The sequence below is a fragment of the Nomascus leucogenys genome, chromosome 14 (genome assembly GCF_006542625.1).
Source record: "Nomascus leucogenys isolate Asia chromosome 14, Asia_NLE_v1, whole genome shotgun sequence".
NCBI classification, from domain to species: domain Eukaryota; kingdom Metazoa; phylum Chordata; class Mammalia; order Primates; family Hylobatidae; genus Nomascus; species Nomascus leucogenys.
The window spans coordinates 46,041,661-46,060,167 of NC_044394.1; the positions used below are offsets into that span (position 1 = coordinate 46,041,661).

The 18,507-nt window shown below is 57.6% G+C and overlaps 1 protein-coding gene and 1 pseudogene across 4 annotated transcripts; one reads left to right on the forward strand and one right to left on the reverse strand.

Moving 5' to 3' along the window:
• The first annotated feature begins 1,303 nt into the window (after window positions 1–1,303).
• PROM2 (prominin 2) lies at window positions 1,304–18,158 on the forward strand. Of its 4 annotated transcripts, none has more exons than XM_030826931.1 (24): window positions 1,304–1,756; window positions 2,387–2,436; window positions 2,795–3,058; window positions 3,152–3,272; window positions 3,519–3,582; window positions 3,889–3,978; window positions 4,281–4,413; window positions 4,845–4,919; window positions 5,636–5,699; window positions 5,900–6,059; window positions 6,783–6,935; window positions 8,170–8,293; window positions 8,854–8,945; window positions 9,072–9,156; window positions 11,876–12,022; window positions 12,547–12,618; window positions 13,387–13,479; window positions 13,688–13,741; window positions 14,018–14,098; window positions 14,281–14,349; window positions 15,085–15,174; window positions 15,357–15,463; window positions 15,807–15,880; window positions 16,985–18,158. In XM_030826931.1, exons 8-23 carry the CDS (start codon window positions 4,908–4,910, stop codon window positions 15,868–15,870), a joined length of 1,467 nt encoding a protein of 488 aa, XP_030682791.1. In that variant the 5' UTR covers window positions 1,304–1,756; window positions 2,387–2,436; window positions 2,795–3,058; window positions 3,152–3,272; window positions 3,519–3,582; window positions 3,889–3,978; window positions 4,281–4,413; window positions 4,845–4,907; the 3' UTR covers window positions 15,871–15,880; window positions 16,985–18,158. The 4 variants fall into 4 exon arrangements, with proteins under 4 accessions (XP_030682791.1, XP_030682789.1, XP_030682788.1 ...); XM_030826929.1 differs by having other exon boundaries at window positions 2,856–3,058; window positions 4,281–4,483; window positions 16,099–18,153; XM_030826928.1 differs by having other exon boundaries at window positions 2,856–3,058; window positions 4,281–4,483; window positions 16,985–18,153.
• LOC115838503 lies at window positions 11,241–11,418 on the reverse strand (annotated as a pseudogene).
• Window positions 18,159–18,507: the final 349 nt, after the last annotated feature.

An 18,507-nucleotide genomic window follows, 5' to 3' on the forward strand; every position in this document is an offset into this window, starting at 1 on the left:
TACTTATTTAAATACGAGTAACACACGTTTAGTGCACAGAAATGAGGAAGTACACGTGAGCAAAAGAGAACGATAAATTGCCGGCAACTCCACTGCAAAACGATTGCTGTTTTACACCTTCACTGCGTGTGTAAAACCTCAGTGTTTTACACCTTCACTGTAGGTTTTACACCTACACCTTCACTGGTCTGTGATCTTCTTTTTTTTTTGAGACGGAGTCTCGCTGTGTCGCCCAGGCTGGAGTGCAGTGACGGGATCTGGGCTCACTGCAAGCTCCGCCTCCTGGGTTCACGCCATTCTCCTGCCTCAGCCTCCCCAGTAGCTGGGACTACAGGCACCTGCCACCATGCCCGGCTAATTTTTTTTTTTTTTTTTTTGTATTTTTAGTAGAGACGGAGTTTCACTGTGTTAGCCAGGATGGTCTCAATCCCCTGACCTTGTGATCTGCCTGCCTCAGCCTCCCATCTGGTCTGTAATCTTCTATTTGAGGAAATGATCGCCATTTTACACCTTCACTGCGTGTGCTGGTCTGTAATCTGCTATTGGCGGAATGATCACCGTTTTACACCTTCACTGCGTGTGCTAGTCTGTAATCTGCTAGTTGCACTTATGAGTGCATGTGAGTATTTTTCAGTCACAAGAGACATTTCCACAGCATGTTCTTTAGCAACTGCCCAGTGTGTGATGTAAGAGGCTCATTTTGCCGGTTCCCCAGTGGTGGCTTTCAGGACTGTTTCTGATATCCTCCAGCCCTTCAGTGAATTTCCCCATGACCTGCTCAGCTACAGGCGACTTTCTGGGCATTGGGCATACAGCTGTTTACAAAACAGAGACCTGTGCAGACACATTTCTGGTCATATGCTATCAGTTCTTTCAACTGCTGACTGGATGAGATATGGCCAGGCCAAAGGGCACACCTCTGGGATTTGCCCTCCCAAAGGCCTGTGCCTGTCAGGGTGGGCCTCTGTTCCGGATTGGCCTGGCAGTGGGCACCGGGCATGACCTGCAGGGACAGAGCAGGTTCCAGATGAAGCAGGGAGAGCAAGCCTGGGTCCTGGCCCTGTGTGTCTGGTCTTACGACCATTTTGGCCGGGGCTTCACCAAGCAGCTGTTTTCCCAGCTCCCAGACTGGGCTGCTGGGGCTGGACATGGAACACAATATTTGAAATGGGGCCACCCTAGGTGATCCCAAGCTGCTGAGGTGCCTTTTGGACCCAGCTGGAGGCAGCCGTTGCCTGCAAGGATCTGGGTGGTGGGGAGCCCAGACTTCCACCAGAGGCCATCAAGGGCGGTCCCAGCCCGGCCCTGCCCCCTACCCTGTGCCTCCACCCCTGCCCTTCCTATGCTCCAAGGCAGGCAGGGAGGCGGGAGGCCAGGTAGCTCAGGAACCCAAACCTGTCGGGCAGGTTTTGAGAGCTGTAGAGAGAGGGACAGAGGCTGGAGAAGGATGCATGGCCTGCCCTGGGCTTGCCTGTTCCCTCCTGAGCCTGAGCCCCTTACCTTCCTGACCCCATGAGGCACACACTGGCTCTGCTGGCTCCCCTGCTGGGCCTGGGCCTGGGGCTGGCCCTGAGTCGGCTGGCAGCGGGGGCCACAGACTGCAAGTCCCTTGGCCCGGCAGAGCACCTGACATTCACCCCAGCAACCAGGGCCCGGTGGCTGGCCCCTCGAGTTCTTGCGCCAGGACTCCTGGACTCTCTCTATGGCACTGTGCGCCGCTTCCTCTCCGTGGTGCAGCTCAATCCTTTCCCTTCAGGTGAGTGTGCCCCTCCCCCATGAGGGCCTCAGCATTTGGGTCCCCAGCCCGGCTTCCTCTGTCCCCCCTACCATGGGATGTGCCCAACCTACCAGCAGAGACTTACCATCTTCCTGGGGTAGAAGGCGGAGGATCTGGGGAGGGCTCCAGAACCTGCTGTGTGACTGTGGGTAGGCCTCGTTTCCTCTTTGAGCCTCAGGTGCTCCGTCTGTAAAGTGAGGAGGTTACATTGGAAATACATTAGACCTGACTCAGACATCCTCTTAGTCTAGCGGTGCTTGGGTTGGGTGGCCCAGGAGTGGCTGAAGGACCCTCCCAGTCCTGTCCCTTGCTGCTTGAAGGGAAGAACTGCCAGGCCAGGCCCCTTCTCTGCCTTTGCCCAGGCTCAGGACTGACCTGTAGGGTCCAGGAGGAGAAGTCTGTAGCCTCCTCTCTGCTCGCCCTCCTGTAGCAGTGCTGAGGTCAGGGCAGGATGGCACAGGGCTGCGGTGATGCAGCCTTCTGCAAGGGTGCCATAGTGGTGGCAGGAGCCTTGCCTCACAGCCACTTTGCCCCAACAGTGGGGAGAGGATGGACAGGGGGGCAGGGCAGTGGCTGCCCCCAAATCCTCAGCTTGGCTCTTTCCGGTAGAGTTGGTAAAGGCCCTACTGAATGAGCTGGCCTCCGTGAAGGTGAATGAGGTGAGCAAGCTGGGTAAAGATGCTGGGGGAGGGAGTTCTGGGGTGAGCAGCAGGGTGGGAGCGGAAAAGCCTTGGCTCCACTTAGCCCACCTCGCTTGGTGTCCACCAGGTGGGGGCTCGGGCATCCTCTCCCCTCCTCTGTGGGTGCTGCAGTCCGCATACCTGGGTGCAAACCACAGCTCTGCCATTTACTGGCAGTGAGGTTTGCAGGGAGCTGGAACTTCCTGAACTTCAGCTTTCTCCTGTGTAAGATGGTGATGAGCAGTAAGAATGCGGTCACCTCTGGGACAGGTTCCGTGAGATGCAGGCCATGCCCCCGACGGCACTCCCGCCCCTTCTGGTTTCCCTCTGGACTCAGGCAGAAGCCAGGGCTGGGCAGTGGGGGTCAGGTGGCCCCTCATGCCCTGCCGCCTGCCCAGGTGGTGCGGTACGAGGCGGGCTACGTGGCGTGCGCCGTGATCGCGGGCCTCTACCTGCTGCTGGTGCCCACTGCCGGGCTTTGCTTCTGCTGTTGCCGCTGGCACCGGCGCTGCGGGGGACGAGTGAAGACAGAGCACAAGGCGCTGGCCTGTGAGCGCGCGGCCCTCATGGTCTTCCTGCTGTTGACCACCCTCTTGCTGCTGTAAGGCGCTGCCCAGGGCCCGGGCGGGGCAGGCTGTGGCCCCAGGCTCCCTCTTACCCAGCAAGCGCCTTCCTCCTCCCTCCGTTCCCACAGGATTGGCGTGGTCTGTGCCTTTGTCACCAACCAGCGCACGCATGAACAGATGGGCCCCAGCATTGAGGCCATGCCTGAGACCCTGCTCAGCCTCCGGGGCTTGGTCTCTGATGTCCCCCAAGTGAGCACTGTTACCGCTTACCCTCATGTGCCCCTGTGAGCACTGGGCCCGGACAAGACAGAGCCGAGTGGGCCCTTGCTAGCCCATAACCAGTGCATCTGAAAGCCACCTCCTCTCCCGCCCTTGCCTGAGAGTCGACCACCCTCAGGGTGCATGCCATAGGGGCAGGGAAGGGGCCAGGGAGAGATGGGGGTAAGGACTGTGGGTGACCAGGAAGGGCAGCTTCAGGGCCTTGTGTTTGCCTAGGAGCTGCAGGCCGTGGCACAGCAATTCTCCCTGCCCCAGGAGCAAGTCTCAGAGGAGCTGGATGGTGAGGGTCTCGGGGGCTGGCAGGTGGGCTGGCTCCAGGGCCCCTGCTCGGGTGCCTCGGTGGGGCCTCTCCCTCGTTCTGGACCCCCCCTGGGAACAGGCTGGTATAGGTGGGGATCAGGCTGGCTGGAGAGCAAGAGTGGCCACCACTCAGCTGCTGGAGGAAGAAGCCGTGTCCCCCCTCCTTCACTCCCCTCCACCCCCCGGCTCCTGCAGAGCCCGGTGGGGCCTGGGGAGGCAGGATGGGAATGGGGAGGGCCCCTCCACTCTTGGGGCCCCACCCTGCAGACTGCCCTGTGCTCTGTAGGTGTCGGTGTGAGCATTGGGAGCGCGATCCACACTCAGCTCAGGAGCTCCATGTACCCCTTGCTGGCGGCCGTGGGCAGTTTGGGCCAGGGTGAGCTGGAGCCGCACCCTGGATAGTGGGGAGCCCAGCGGGTGTCCTCCTGGGGCGATCCCGCCTGCACCTAGCCCTGGATTTCCTGAGCCACCTCTGCCCCACCTATGACTTCCCCATCGCTGTACCCCAGGATCCAGCCCCCCTCCCCTGGCTTAATGTGCCCTGGGGCAGTTCCCATTGTAGGCAGGAGGTCAATGATTTGCAGGTCCCTTTGGCTGGGGGAGGGGAGTTCTGCCTCCTGCAAGGCGTCTGGGGATGCATATGGTGGACCCTGCTCAGGCCATGTGTGGGTCTCTCAGCCCTGCAGGTCTCCGTGCACCACCTGCAAACCTTGAATGCTACAGTGGTAGAGCTGCAGGCCGGGCAGCAGGACCTGGAGCCAGCCATCCGGGAACACCGGGACCGCCTCCTTGAGCTGCTGCAGGAGGCCGGGTGCCGGGGAGATTGTGCAGGGGCCCTGAGCCGGGCCCGCACCCTGGAGCTGGGTGCTGACTTCAGCCAGGTGCAGACCCGGGACAGAGTCCTCTTAAAGCCACGGAGGGCTAGCTGCCTGCTGCACCTGGGATATGGCAAATTCCCAGTCCCCTTGCCCCGATGTTCCTCACTTGCTCCACCCGCCCAGGGTTAACGCGGGTCATCCTGGCAGCGGGTGGGGTGCTCCCCAGGCCACGCCCTGTGCGTGAGCTTCGTGTGTGAGCTCCTTGAGTTCTTGCTGCCGCCAGGGGCAGTAAGAGCCTTAACAGTCCTCATTTTACACTTGAGGACACTGGGGTTCAGAGGCACCTGCCCCCCGCATCCACCCTCAGGGATCCCCTTCAGGCCTCTCCATGAACTTTGTCATAACCCACCTCCCCCCATTTCAGGTGCCCTCTGTGGACCATGTCCTGCACCAGCTGAAGGGTGTCCCCAAGGCCAACTTCTCCAGCATGGTCCAGGAGGTGAGAGCCACCTGGTCTGCCTGATTTCTCCCTCACCTGCCAAGTGAGGGCCTCCGTTTCCCCCTTTTGGGCAGAAACCCAGTTGAACCTAATATTTGGGGCCCCACCCACCACACAGCACCCTGGGCAGGGGACTCCCGACGACCATCCTTGGTGTGCACACAATCTGTGCTCAGATGGGAGAGCTGGGACCTTCCAGGCAGCAGGCGTCTGGGGGTGGCAAGGGAGCAGTGCTCAGTCTGAGCCCAGAGGGCAGGCGGCTCCCCCGGGTGGAGATGGGCCAAGGGGGAGGACGCGGTGTTGTGAGGCAGTGCCCAGGACCCAGGACCTGGAGCTGGGGAAATGATGAGTCAGCCCTGCTGGGTGGCTGGAGTGGAAGTTTCCAGAAGGAAGGAAGTCAGAGCTGAGGCTGGAAGGGTGGACTGGAGCTAGACCTTCAGGAGCTAGACCTGGCGGTTGTGTGGAGGGTGGCTGAGAGTTCACTGCAATGGTGGGAGAGGGATGGGGGTAGGAAGAAGAGGTCCGGGAGGAGCAACGTTTTGGGAAGTTGAGTCAGACTGGGCCAGGGGATGGGAGAGGAGGGCAGCGACCAAGAGAAAAGAGGGAAGCTGGGAGCACTGAGGGGGGCCCTCCCTCTAGGCCTGGTGATTTTGGGGTCTCCCAAGAGGGGACACTGGGCAGAGATGGGGAGGCCTAGCTCTACTTGGTTCCTGCAGGAGAACAGCACCTTCAACGCCCTTCCAGCCCTGGCTGCCATGCAGACGTCCAGCGTGGTGCAAGGTTAGGCCGCACGGGTCAGAGGCAGCTGCCAGGCATGGCTTCCCACCCCACCCCTACCAGGGAGGCTTGTTGAGAGAGGACTGGGGTGGCGGGGGACTGTCCTCCCTCGGTGGTTCCCAGATGTTCTTCCTGCCCGCTTGTCTTGTTCCTGGGCCCCAGGGTGCCCTCCGCATCCCACAAGTCCCTGCTACTTTGGGCAGAGCTAAAGAAGGCAGTGGCCCAGCAGCCGGAAGGGGTGAGGACACTGGCTGAAGGGTTCCCCGGCTTGGAGGCAGCTTCCCGCTGGGCCCAGGCACTGCAGGAGGTGGAGGAGAGCAGCCGCCCCTACCTGCAGGAGGTGCAGAGATACGAGACCTACAGGTGCTGGGCACCCACAGGGTGGGGTGGGATGGGGTGGGGTGGGATGGGCAGCCCAGCCTCTATGCCACCCTGACACCCTGAGCCCCATTCCCAGCTCCTATCAGCCCCTGACTATACTGAGCCTCTGTGTTTTTTGTTTGTTTGTTTTTGTTTTTGTTTTTTCTTTTCTTTTCTTTTTTTTTTTTTGAGACGATGTCTTGCTCTGTCACCAGGCTGGAGTGCATTGGGGCTATCTTGGGTCACTGCAACCTCCGCCTCCCTGGTTCAAGCGATTCTCCTGCCTCAGCCTCCCAAGTAGCTGGGACTACAGGCGTGCACCACCACGCCCAGCTAATTTTTGCGTTTTTGCATTTTTGGTAGAGACAGGGTTTCACCATGTTGGCCAGGATTGTCTCTATCTCTTGACCTCGTGGTCAGCCAGCCTTGGCCTCCCAAAGTGCTGGGATTACAGGCGTTAGCCACCGCGCCTGGCCACTTCTGCATATTTTTAAGCCAAGACCCCTGACTCCACAGGCCTCCAAGTCCCCACCAGGCTGTGTACCCTCAGAACCTGAGCCTGGAGACCACACAAGAGCAGTAGGACCTCAGGAAGAGCCTGTATCTGCATTTCTGAAGCCCCAGCCTTGGGGTTAGAGGCCACACCCAGCCACCATGTCCCGCACCTGTCCATGTTGGTGCCAGCCGCCTCCCTTCTTAGTGACACCCGTGTCCTCTCTGTGGCAGGTGGATCGTGGGCTGCGTGCTGTGCTCCGTGGTCCTGCTCGTGGTGCTCTGCAACCTGCTGGGCCTCAATCTGGGCATCTGGGGCCTGTCTGCCAGGGAGGACCCCAGCCACCTAGAAGCCAAGGGCGAGGCTGGAGCCCACTTCCTCATGGCGTAAGAAAGGGCTGGGAGAGGGGAAGGGTCCCCCCTTATAGGGCTGGCTGATTACTCTCGCTCCTGATCATAGCTCCCGGTGTGGCTGCCAGTGTCATCATCTGAATAAAGGGGTTGAACCAGAGCAGGAATGGCCAGCAAGGAGATCTTCCCTCCTACAGCAGGGGCAACTGTAGCACCTAATGGGCACTCCTTCCCCTGAGTCAGACACAGCCTAGAGTCCCTACCCCAGCTTCCAGGCGGCCCCCACCACCAATAGGCAGCAGCACCAGAGGTGAAATCTGTTTGCCAACCCCAGACTAGACGGTCTCTAAGGCCAAGGCTGCCACATACAGTTGTACAGGCTGTTCACTGAACAAGAGTACCTGGCTAAAGGGGTAAGTGGGGGCCGAAATCCACCCCATGTTTTACTTTCCAAGCCTCACAGCCTGACATGGGGCTGTGCCTACCTCATAAGCCCTTCCAGCCCCTGGTCTAAGATCTTTACTCCTCAGACTGGCTGTGATTCTGCCCTTTCGGCAGGTCATGCCTGGCCATGCCAGGTGACCCTTTTGAGTGCTGGGTCCTGGAATAGGTCACCTCCATGGGCCCTAGGCACAGAAGTGAGCAGTCTTGGCTCTTTGGGTTCTTTTGTTTTTTGTTTTGTTTGTTGTTGTGACAGAGTCTTGCTCTGTCACCCAGGATGGAGTGCAGTGACACCATCATGGCTCCCTATAGCCTCAACCTCCCAGGCTCAAGCGATTCTCACGCCTCAGCCTCCCGAATAGTTGGGACCACAGGCGTGCGCCACCACGCCCAGCTAATTTTTAAAATTTTGTAGAGACAGGGTCTCACTCTATTGCCCAGGCTGGTCTCATACTCCTGGACTCAAGCTATCCTCCCACCTCAACCTTTCCTCCCACCTCAACCTCCCAAAGTGCTGGGATTATAGGTGTGAGCCCGACTAGTCCTGGCTCTTTGAACAAAACAGCTGTTCTCTCCTCTAGGCTGCCAGGGCCAGCCGGGGAACCAGGCACAGGGTGGGGATGGGGTGAAGGTGAGGCCGGGACAGTCAGGAATTCTGGGTTCTCCCTCCTCTCCAGGAGGCCAAGTCCTCCAAGCTCCTCTCCTCGAAAGGCTCTGTCCTGGGGCCAATTGGCTGAGCAGGCTGGCCCTGGGGTGAGGGTGGGACAGAGGGTATGGTTAGGGCAGCCAGTCCCTGCTGTCCCTCAGTCCTGCCTCTCGCTTTCCCCAGAGGTGTGGGCCTCAGCTTCCTCTTTGCTGCTCCCCTTATCCTCCTGGTGTTCACCACCTTCCTGGTGGGCGGCAATGTGCAGACGCTGGTGTGCCGGAGCTGGGAGAACGGCGAGCTCTTTGAGGTAGGCCTGTCTCTGCTCACAGGCCCTTCTGGGGAGGGAGGTGGGGGGCGGTATCAGCAGAGCAGGAGGGTTGGGGGAAAGTGGGGGTCAGGGGGGTAAGAGGGAGAGAGGGAGGGGAGGAGTGAGACAGACATGGCCAAGGAAAGAGACAGAAACCCACCAATGGATGGTGGAGGGAGAGCGCACCCATGAGTCCCTGAGATGCTGCCCAGGCCCCAGGGCAGTGACCCTGAGAGATGGCACCCTGACGCATGCCCTCTCATCTCCTAACACTATCTGGGAGCTGGGACCCCGGTGCCCGGTGAGCTGCGATGCTGGACCGGGTTCTCTGCAGAAGATTGGGCTAGGCACCTCTCCTAGGGATTTGTGGGAAGAGCCCCTTTAAGGATTTGGGGCCCAGGGTTCACCAGAGTTAGAGGCCAGGTGTGAGCTGGGGTGAGGGGATGTTTCCTACCCCTGGTCTGTGCTGTGCCACAGCGGCGCAGGGCCAGGCCCTAGGGGACCAGGGTGGCCTTGCCCCCACCCCGCTGTGTGCCCATTTCTCACTGCCCCATCTCCAGTTTGCAGACACCCCAGGGAACCTGCCCCCGTCCATGAACCTGTCGCACCTTCTTGGCCTGAGGAAGAACATCAGCATCCACCAAGCCTATCGGTGAGTGGACAGCCTGGGTGGACCTGGTGACTGGGGAAGGAAGGAGGAGGGCCGGTGTCCCTCAGGGGACATCAGCCCCCCCACCACCCCCAAGGCTCATCGTCTGCACCCCTCACTCCTCCTCAGGCAGTGCAAGGAAGGGGCAGCTCTCTGGACAGTCCTGCAGCTCAACGACTCCTACGACCTGGAGGAGCACCTGGATATCAGCCAGGTGAGAGAACGTTTTGGAAACTGTGAGGAGCCCTCCTCAGATCCCCCTCCTCTGGTCTTTTTGCCTCTGTGGAGGCACCGTCTCTTTGAACCTAGGAGACCCGTGAAGTCTGTGTGAGTGATTAAGGTGCCGGAGGGCAGAGGCCCAGTTATTAGCTCTGGGGAAGGTTCTGGGTGTGTAGGTGGCTCTGTGTGCACTGAAGGCTATGTCCAGCCCCAAGCACAGCCAAGGTGGCAGCAGGAAAGGCTGGTGACAGTGAGCAGGAGGACAAGGGGACACATGTGTCCTGACTGAGGACAGGCATTGGCTGGGAAACTCCACCTGGGAGGGGGAGGCTGGGGAAGGACGTGGCAGTGACAAGGACGGTGGTGAGTCTGGCTAACGTTGGTGGCGGGCCTGCCAAGCTCACGCAGGTGGGAGGTGGTGGTGGCAGGATTCCATCCCCAGCCTGACAAACGAGCCTCTTCCTGTAACCTCTGGAGTTACTGGAACTTGGTGTGTAGAACTGGAGACACTCGCCAATGCTGGAAAGAGACAGTTCTAGAATGAAGGCAAGGAAGGGCTGTTTCACAAGAGGGATAGACTTTGAGAATGGGGCTCTCCTCATGGTGCACAGAAGCTGGAAGACATTCATTCCTCGACTTCCATGCTCCTAAGCATATGCTGGGGAAACCCACATCCCCTGGCCCCGGTTCCTCTCTCCCTCCCAAACACAGAGCACGCTAACTCCTGATTTTGCATCGTCCTGGGAAACCCTTCCAACCTCTGGATCCACCAACCAGCCTCAGCCCACAGACTGCACAGCCAGATGGCCCAGTCCCAACTCTGTGCCTTGAGCTGCACAACCTGGGACAGTTATGCAGCTCACTCCTCCTTCCGCCTCTTTAACCAGACAGGAGGCCCCCCAAGCAGGCGATATCTCAGTGCTAGGCCGAGACACTGTCCTTGGCAGGGGCGGGTCCAGCTCACAGGAGTCTGGATAGATAGGGCTTTGGATTTAGATGCACTAGGCAGTCCTCTGAGGCCACCTGACAGTGTACCAAATGTGGCTGTAAGAATCCTCATCCTCAAAGGAGATACTGATGGGTAGGCAGACATGAGTAAGACACAGGGCTTTCCAGAGCACGGGGAGGGCACCAGCCACCTTCCCACTTCTCCTGAAGCTGCTGCCACTGATGCCTGAGACATGGCCTGAAGGCCACCACCCAAGAGGGCCAGGTATTTTCTCCTCCAGGAGAAGGCAGCCTGGAGGGATGGGGGGAGGAGAGCCAAGCTGGGCTGCAGTCTCTAACCACCTGTGTAACCTCGGCAAGTGGACGCTCCACTCTGACCTCAGTTTCTTATCTGTTAAACACTGGGCTGAATTTTATGACCTCTAAATCTCTTCCAGTGATAGTAGGAAAATGCTGAGGCTCTTTCCTGAAAATGCAGTTGTGTCCATTCATTCATTCATTCATTCATTCATTCTTTCATTCATTCACACAGCTAACAAACTTGTCCCCTGCCCACCATGTGTGACCCTCTGAGTTAGATGCTGGGGGTTTAGGGGGGAATAGGCAGGCAAAGCCCCACTCTTGTGGAGCTGACAGCATTGAACAATTAACCCACAAATAAGATCATTTCAGAGCAACAAGTGCTTTGAAGGCCTCGACACAGCTGACGGGATAAAGGGGCTGAGAGAGCTATTTTATTTCAGGTGGCCAGGGAAGGTCTGTGTCTCAGCCCAGAAGCCAGATGGGCACTGGAGGAAGGCCAGGTCTTGGCATTTGGGGCAGGGGCCTACTGGGAGCCTGTCTGGGGCTTGGGGTGTCCAGGACAGGGGGCCCTGAGGGCCTGCCACGTGAGTCTGTTCTTGCGTTGCTATAAAGGAATACCTGAGGCTGGGCATGGTGGCTCATGCCTGTAATCCCAGTACTTTGGGAAGCTGAGGTGGAAGGATTACTTGAGCCTAGGAGTTCAAGACCAGCCTGGGCAACATGGGGAGACCCCCTCTCTACAATTTTTTTTAAAAGCCAGGTGTGGTGTCTTGCCCCTGTAGTCCCAGCTACTCGAGAGGCTGAGGTGGTAGAATCACTGGAGCCCGAGAGATCTAGGCTTCAGTGAGCTGTGATTGCGCTATTGCCCTCCAGCCTGGGCAACAGAGCAAGACCCTGTCCCCTCCCCCAACCAAAAAAAAAAGTGCAATACCTGAGGCTGCATAATTTATTAAACTGATAAGAACAGACACTACACTTGATCTTAGCCAAAAGGCCAAGAAGCGATGAGGCTGCATAATTTATAAAGAAAAGAGGTTTAAGTGCAGGCTGTACAGGAAGCATGGCACCCGCACCCATTTCTGGGGAGGCCTCAGGAAGCTTCCACTCATGGCCGAAGGCCAAGGAGAGCCAGCGCATCACATAGGGAGAGAGGGAACGAGAGAGCCAACGCGGAGGTGCCATGCTCTTTCAAACAACCAGGTCTCACGTGAACTAACTGAGCAAAACTCACTCATCACATGGCAATGGCACTAAGCCATACGTGAGGGATCCACCCCCGTGATCTAGTACCTCCCACCAGGCCCGCCTTCACCCCCAACACCGGGGATCACATTGCAACATGAAATTTGGAGGGGACAAATATCCAAACCATATCGTCTGGTGACCTCCTCGTTTAGGGGAGCATCTCTGGGGTCCTGGCTCAGCAACTGGGCATGACTCCCGCCCTGCCCCCACTCTCCCAGTACACCAACAAGCTACGGCAGGAGTTGCAGAGCCTGAAAGTAGACATACAGAGCCTGGACCTGCTGAGCTCAGCCGCCCGCCGGGACCTGGAGGCCCTGCAGAGCAGTGGGCTTCAGCGCATCCACTACCCCGACTTCTTCATTCAGGTCAGTGGTGGGCACCTCAGCAGCGCTTCCTCAGCAGGTGGTGATGGAACGAAGGGGCCCACAGAGGAGCTGGGTGTGCATCTCACCTTGTCCCAGCTCCGGGCTCTTCCGCATTTCCTGGGGCCTCTTCCTGTGGAGGTGTCCCCAGATAATGTGCCCCTGGGCCTGTCCTCCTGTCACCACCCCAGTCACACGGGAATGGACACCCTCTCCCCCGACCCAACAGCATGTGTCGCTGTTCATGGTTCTGAACTCACTGCTGCCGAGGACGCAGTGGGAAGTTGCTTCTTCCTTAGTTACACCAGAGGGTGCCTTATTTGTTCTTGTTGTTTCTATCTCACTGGGAAAATGTCTGAAATATTTCACAGTTCCAGGGAAAACTCACTGTGACTGATGTGTCACAATACACTTAGCTGGTGTAGGTTATATTTGATAAGACTGGGGATTTGGAGGCTGGGATCAGGTGGTGGTGGGCCCCAGGGGAGCTGGGTTCATCCCTCCTGGCCTCTCCTGTCCGCCTGCAGATCCAGAGGCCCGTCGTGAAGACCAGCATGGAGCAGCTGGCCCAGGAGCTGCAGGGACTGGCCCAGGCCCAAGTGAGAGGGAAACAGGGCCCCAACTGGGCAGCAGGAGCCACAGGGGGCTTGGGAGGCGGGAAGGGGTGGGAGGACGTGAGGACAAAGGCAGGGAACTGAGGACCCCCACCAGTGAGGCCTGAGGCTCCTGACCCCTGGCTGGGCTGGAGGGTTTTGCAGCATCAGTTCTGACTCAAGCTCTGCCACTCATTGGCTGTGTGGCCTTGGGCAAGACATGCAGCGTCTCTGAGCCAGAGGTTCTTCATCTGTTGGGTGGACTGTCCTCCATCTCAGAGCAGATGAAATCACTTCTCTGGCCTCACGCAGTTGGGCAGGTGTTTCTGTGTGTGCCACTTGTGGGATTTACTGGGACAGGTGCTGTGAGGACATTGGGATGAATGAGATGTCATGGCAGTTGCCCTTGAGGGAAAAAATAGCATTTTGTATTTATAACTATTTAGGGTTTAAAAGTTCTCTTTGAAACATCCCATAGGCCCCGCAACAACCCCACAGGGTGGGCAGAGCCAGGAGCATCCTTAATTTCAGCAGGTGCCCCTGCAGCTCAGGCGTGTTCTGTGACTGACTTAGGGGCACCCAGCAACCTAGAGTGAACCTAGAACTTGGATCTAGGCCCCCCAAAGCAAGATCAGGCTCTGGAGCTTAAGAAGGGCTCGGTTTTCTGCCTCTGAGCCCAGCACTCCCACTTCCCCTTGGTATGTCGGACTGAAAGGCTGGGTGAGGGGTAGATGGGTCCTGGGTGGGGCCGTTCTGATTCTTGTATCCTTTCAGGGCAATTCTGTGCTGGGGCAGCGGCTGCAGGAGGAGGCCCACGGACTCAGAAACCTTCACCGGGAGAAGGTCGTCCCCCAGCAGAACCTTGTGGTCAGTTTGGAGGCCCAGGGAGCCTGGGGCCTGGGGGAGGAGAGACCTGGAGAGGGGACAGTGAAAGGGGAGGGAAGTTCTGAGAGTCCCTTCCCTCCCCTCCTCTCCCCTCCCCTCCCCTCCCCCTCCCCTCCCCTCCCCTTTCCTCCCCTCTCCTCCCTCCCCTTCCCTTCCCCTCCCCTAACCAGCCCTGATCTCTTCTCCACAGGCAAAGCTCAACCTCAGCATCAGGGCCCTGGAGTCCTCTGCCCCGAATCTCCAGGTGGCTGCTGGTGGTGGGGACGTATGGTGGAGCAGGGGGGCTGCAGAGAGCGGGGAGGAAGTAGGAGCCCATCTCACTCTGCACCTCAGAGCTCTGCCCAGGTTGCAGGTGGGGTTGGGAGGAAGATGGGGGTGGCAGCAGAGCCTGGGGGATCACCACCCTTGGCTTGTCTCTCGGGGTTGAACCCTCTCCTGCTGAGTGTGCTGTGGTGTGTGTTGAATTAATGAATGGATGCGTGAATGCGGGACACTGAGTTGAGGCTCTCATCCCCTCCAGCTGGAGACCTCAGATGTCCTAGCCAATGTCACTTACCTGAAAGGAGAGCTGCCTGCCTGGGCCACCAGGATCCTGAGGAATGTGAGTGGTGGGTGGGAGAGGGAAGGGGCTTCCACCTCAGGCTTCTCCAGTCCCAGCTTCTCACTGTGGCTCCCAGGAAAGCTGGGCCTGTCCTCAAGTTGCCAGGCATGGGGGGTGGCGTGGGTGGGGGGCACTGCTGCTTCTGGGACCCCTACAGCCCAGACCTCCTTTCCTTCCTGCAGGTGAGTGAGTGTTTCCTGGCCCGGGAGATGGGCTACTTCTCCCAGTACGTGGCCTGGGTGAGAGAGGAGGTGAGTGGGGCCTCAGAGCAATGACTGATTCCCTGCTCCAGCTGTTCACCCTGCTCTGCCCCGCCCCCACACCCGGAGCCCCTTGGGGGTGACCCAGGCCTTCAGGATCAAACCCAAACTCCCAAACCTGGCATCTGCACCCTTGCTTGCTGGCTGAGCTCTGCCCACCCCACCTCTGCTGCAGCGCTTCCCTGAGCTGAGTGTGAGCAGGGTTGGCGTTCTCCAAAATGTTTCATCACACCTGGCCTGCAGGTCCTTCCCTGGGCCGTCCCCTTCCCCAGCTTGTCCAAGGCCAATCCTCAAAGCCCACCTCCCGCTGCAGACCCTTGCTGAACACAGCCTGTGCAAGCTGTCTGGACACCCACACTAGGGCAATAGGGGTCTGGCTTTACCCTGAGTGTGTCTGTGTGTCTATGTGTGTGTGAGTGTGTGTATATGCATGCACACACACGTGTGCCTTCAAGCACTGTGGCTTGATGCACAGTGCTGGGTCATAGTAGAACTTAATCCAGGCTGGTGAACAGATGGAAAGGGGAGGGGCCCAGCGAGGAGCCTGTGGAGTATGTCCCCATCTGTCTGTACCTGCCTCTCTGCAAGTGTGTACAAGTGTGCGGTGGCCCCAGTGGTGTCCCCAGGCCTTTCTGTGTCCCTGTCAACTACTCTCCCTGATGAATATGGGTGTGCGCCTGTGGGTCCGAGTGTCTCTGCATCACCTGCCTCATGTTGGCGCCACAGGTGACTCAGCGCATCGCCACCTGCCAGCCCCTTTCCGGAGCCCTGGACAACAGCCGTGTGATCCTGTGTGACATGATGGCTGACCCCTGGGTGAGTGCCCCAGCTCATCAGGGCTTGTCCACCAAGTCCCCTAGCCTTCCTGCTCTCCAGGGAGGGCCGGGTGAGCAGGGTGTGAAGCCAGGCATGGCCTCTGCCCCAGCTCTGATGACAAGGCAGCTGGGTGAGGCTGGGTGCCACGTGGGTTGGTGAGCCGACCTCACGCCTTGTTGCAGAATGCCTTCTGGTTCTGCCTGGCATGGTGCACCTTCTTCCTGATCCCCAGCATCATCTTTGCTGTCAAGACCTCCAAATACTTCCGTCCTATCCGGAAACGCCTCAGGTGAGGGGCTGCCAGGGCTGCAGGCAGCATCAGGGGCCAGGGAGGTGTCCTTTCAGCCGCAAGGGTCCCCTGTCACAGCCCCTCCTGAGACCTCCCAGGCAGAGGAGGCTCATGACTGAGCCCTGAAGAGCCATACTCTGAGGAGCTCCAAAGCCAGGAAGTTCTCCTGTATGTCTGCCCCTTACCCTTCTTGCTGCATCCATTCGGGCGAAGCTTCGTAGGACCCTTCCCATCCCCCACAGGGCTTCTGAGGAGAAATCCTCAGTGCTCTGGGTTTGTCCCTGTGTCAGGGCTGAGGGTCTAGGGGGAAGGGTATGCTCACTCTCTGTCTTTGACACTGCAGCTCCACCAGCTCTGAGGAGACTCAGCTCTTCCACATCCCCCGGGTTACCTCCCTGAAGCTGTAGGGCCCTGTGGGTGAGTTTTCCCCAACTCGCTTAATTGCTCCCTGCCAGGGATTAAGGGAGTGGGGTGGGGAGGGGCTGGGGTCTGGGGTTTCCAGGGCCTAGGAGGGCAGGAAGGCTTGGGGACATGGTTGAGTCTGGTTATTGGGTGTGGCCCATCCAGCAGTGGGGCTGACAGCCCTGTTTTTCCCCTCCCTCCCCTTCACCCGTTTCCTTCTTAATCCCTGACAGGGTGAGGTGACCCCAAGACTGCCTGTCCTCCCCTTTGATTCAGCCTGGGCCACAGGACTTCGGTAGCTCTTGCCCCAGAGCCCAGCCTGGCATCCAGGCCTGGACTGTCCCCAATTCCGGCTTACCTGGCCCCACCTTGCCTGCTCCTTTCCACCCCTTTCTGCTCACGCCCCCCATGATTCATTCTCAGAATCACATGGGACTTCTGTGCAGCTGCAGAGCCAGCAGGTCCCCCCAGGTGTCACCCCTTACCCCCATGCTGGTGGCATCCTCACAGGAAGAGCCTGTTCTCCATCTGCTGGAGCCTGGACCCTGGGGCAGGACAGAGGCCTCATCCAACCCCACTCCCCTTCCTGTGTGTCCTCCCCCTGCCAAGCCTCCCCCTGCCCCTCTCTGAGCCCCTCACCCCCCACACCATCCTCATCTGGCCTCCCCACTGGCCCCCACTTCTCTCTTATGCCCTTCCTGGCCCTTTGCTTCCTCCCTTAGTCCCCTCTTCACCATATCTCCACTGCTACCTTGCTGGCCCCAGGCACTACCCTGCCCAACCAAACCACTCAGGTAACGCCACTTATCAGGCAGGAGCCACCATGGCCTAGGTCTGGCTGGCTGCAGGCCCTGCCTCGTGGCCCCTGAGCCCTTCACTGCCCCAGGGCCTTGGGCCCTCTGCAGATCTCATCCAGGATTTATTGGTGTCCAATGGGGTGAGGGAGGCCTGTCTGAAGGCTGAGCCTCCCTGCCTGCACCCAGGTTAGAAATGGGGGTACTAGCACTTAGCTCCTCTCTGAGTGCTGGCTCCCAAGGAAGGGACGTGGGCTACAGTGGGGAATCACCCTTATCTCTTCAGAAGGAAGCATCTTCCACAGCCCCCACCCAGCTTTCTTAGGAGTGATCTGGTGGCCAGAACAGAATTTTGCATTGCCCCTTCTATCCTGCACATGTGGCCTAGGGTCATCCCCAGCCCATCCCTGTGTCAGCCCTGAGTGCTGCACGCTGCGTTCCAGAAATGAGGAAGAGGAGAGAGAAGAGATGGACAGACCTCAGATCCATTAAAGTGTTCTCACTTCCTTGAGACTTGGTTCTGGGTCCTTAAAACCAGGTTTCCTAGTCTGGGGCCCTGTACATAGTTGGTGTTTAATGAGTGTTTATGGAGAGGAGAGTTCTAAGGTCACCTCTGGCTGCAGGCATCCAGGGATTATTCCAGCAATCTGCAGGTAGGGAGTGGGTCCCAGCCTGGGAGCCTGCTGTCAGGAGCAGGCAGACCTGGACTCACAGCCTGGCTGTGATGCTTGTTTGCTCAGCTTCTCCATTTATAAGATGGGAAGAATAGTCACAGCCTCCTCAAAGGGTTGTGAAAATCAAATGTGATAATTTGTGGAAAGCCCTTAGCAGTGGCCTGGTACAAAACAAATGCTCAGTAGACAGAAGCTGCCTATTATTTTTGTTGTTGTTGTTGTTTGCCATGACTGCTCTGGGCCGGGGGTAGAGCTAGCCTCTGGGCATGTACGAGGGAAGAGGGAGGCAGGCCTCTATTCAAAGGCAGAAATTCCTTTAAGATTGTGGTCTGCTGGGTTTCGGGGAGTGTCTGTGTTGTTTGTTTTTGTTTGTTTGTTTGTTTTGAGACAGGATCTCGCTCTGTCACCCAGGCTGGAGTGTAGTGGTGCAATCTTGGCTCACTGCAACCTCCACCTCCTGGGCTCAAGCGATTCTCATGCCTCGGCCTCCCAAATAGCTGGGACTACAGGTGTGTGCCACTATGCATAGGCTAATTTTTGTATTTTTTTGTAGAGATGGGGTTTTGCTATGTTGCCCAGGCTGGAAGTGTCTATGTTTAACTGCATCTTATAAACCAGCAACAAGTTTTCTACTAGAAATTAGAATGGTGCATACACAATGTATTGTTATCACTGTCAGATGAGCATCTTTGAATGTAGCATGACTGCCTCTTTTTTGCTTTTCCTAGAGATTTTGTTTTTGTTTTTGCTTGTTACACATCTGTTGACCTACCTGGGGGAAGTAGCACCCTTGCATTTAAAAAATAAAATTGATGGCATTACAAATGGAATAGAAACAATTTTTTAAATATTTTCCAGTTCTCTTTCAAAATTACCTATTTTATCTTTTATATATTTGAACATATTAAGCATAGTTATTTTAAAGTTCTGTTAGTCCCTTATATGGAGCCTCTATGAGTCTGTTTCTAGTGCCTGTTGTTTCTCTTGTTTTTTGTTAGTTTTGTCCTGTCTCCTCCCATACTTGGCAATGTTTTGAGTACAAGTAATTTCAGGTCTAGGATGGAGTTATCTTCCTCTGTGAGGATTATGTTTACATCTGGCAGGTGGCTGGGGATGCAGTGAGCCAGATCTCTTTCATCTACTTATAGGGAATGAGATGATTTGAGTCACTTTA

Coding starts and splice junctions, on each gene's coding strand:
- PROM2 (XM_030826929.1), top strand. CDS start 1,513: ATGAGGCACACACTGGCTCTGCTGGCTCCCCTGCTGGGCCTGGGCCTG. Junction 1,757..2,386: donor GCTCAATCCTTTCCCTTCAG/GTGAGTGTGCCC, acceptor TCTTTCCGGTAG/AGTTGGTAAAGGCCCTACTG. Junction 3,583..3,888: donor AGTCTCAGAGGAGCTGGATG/GTGAGGGTCTCG, acceptor TGTGCTCTGTAG/GTGTCGGTGTGAGCATTGGG.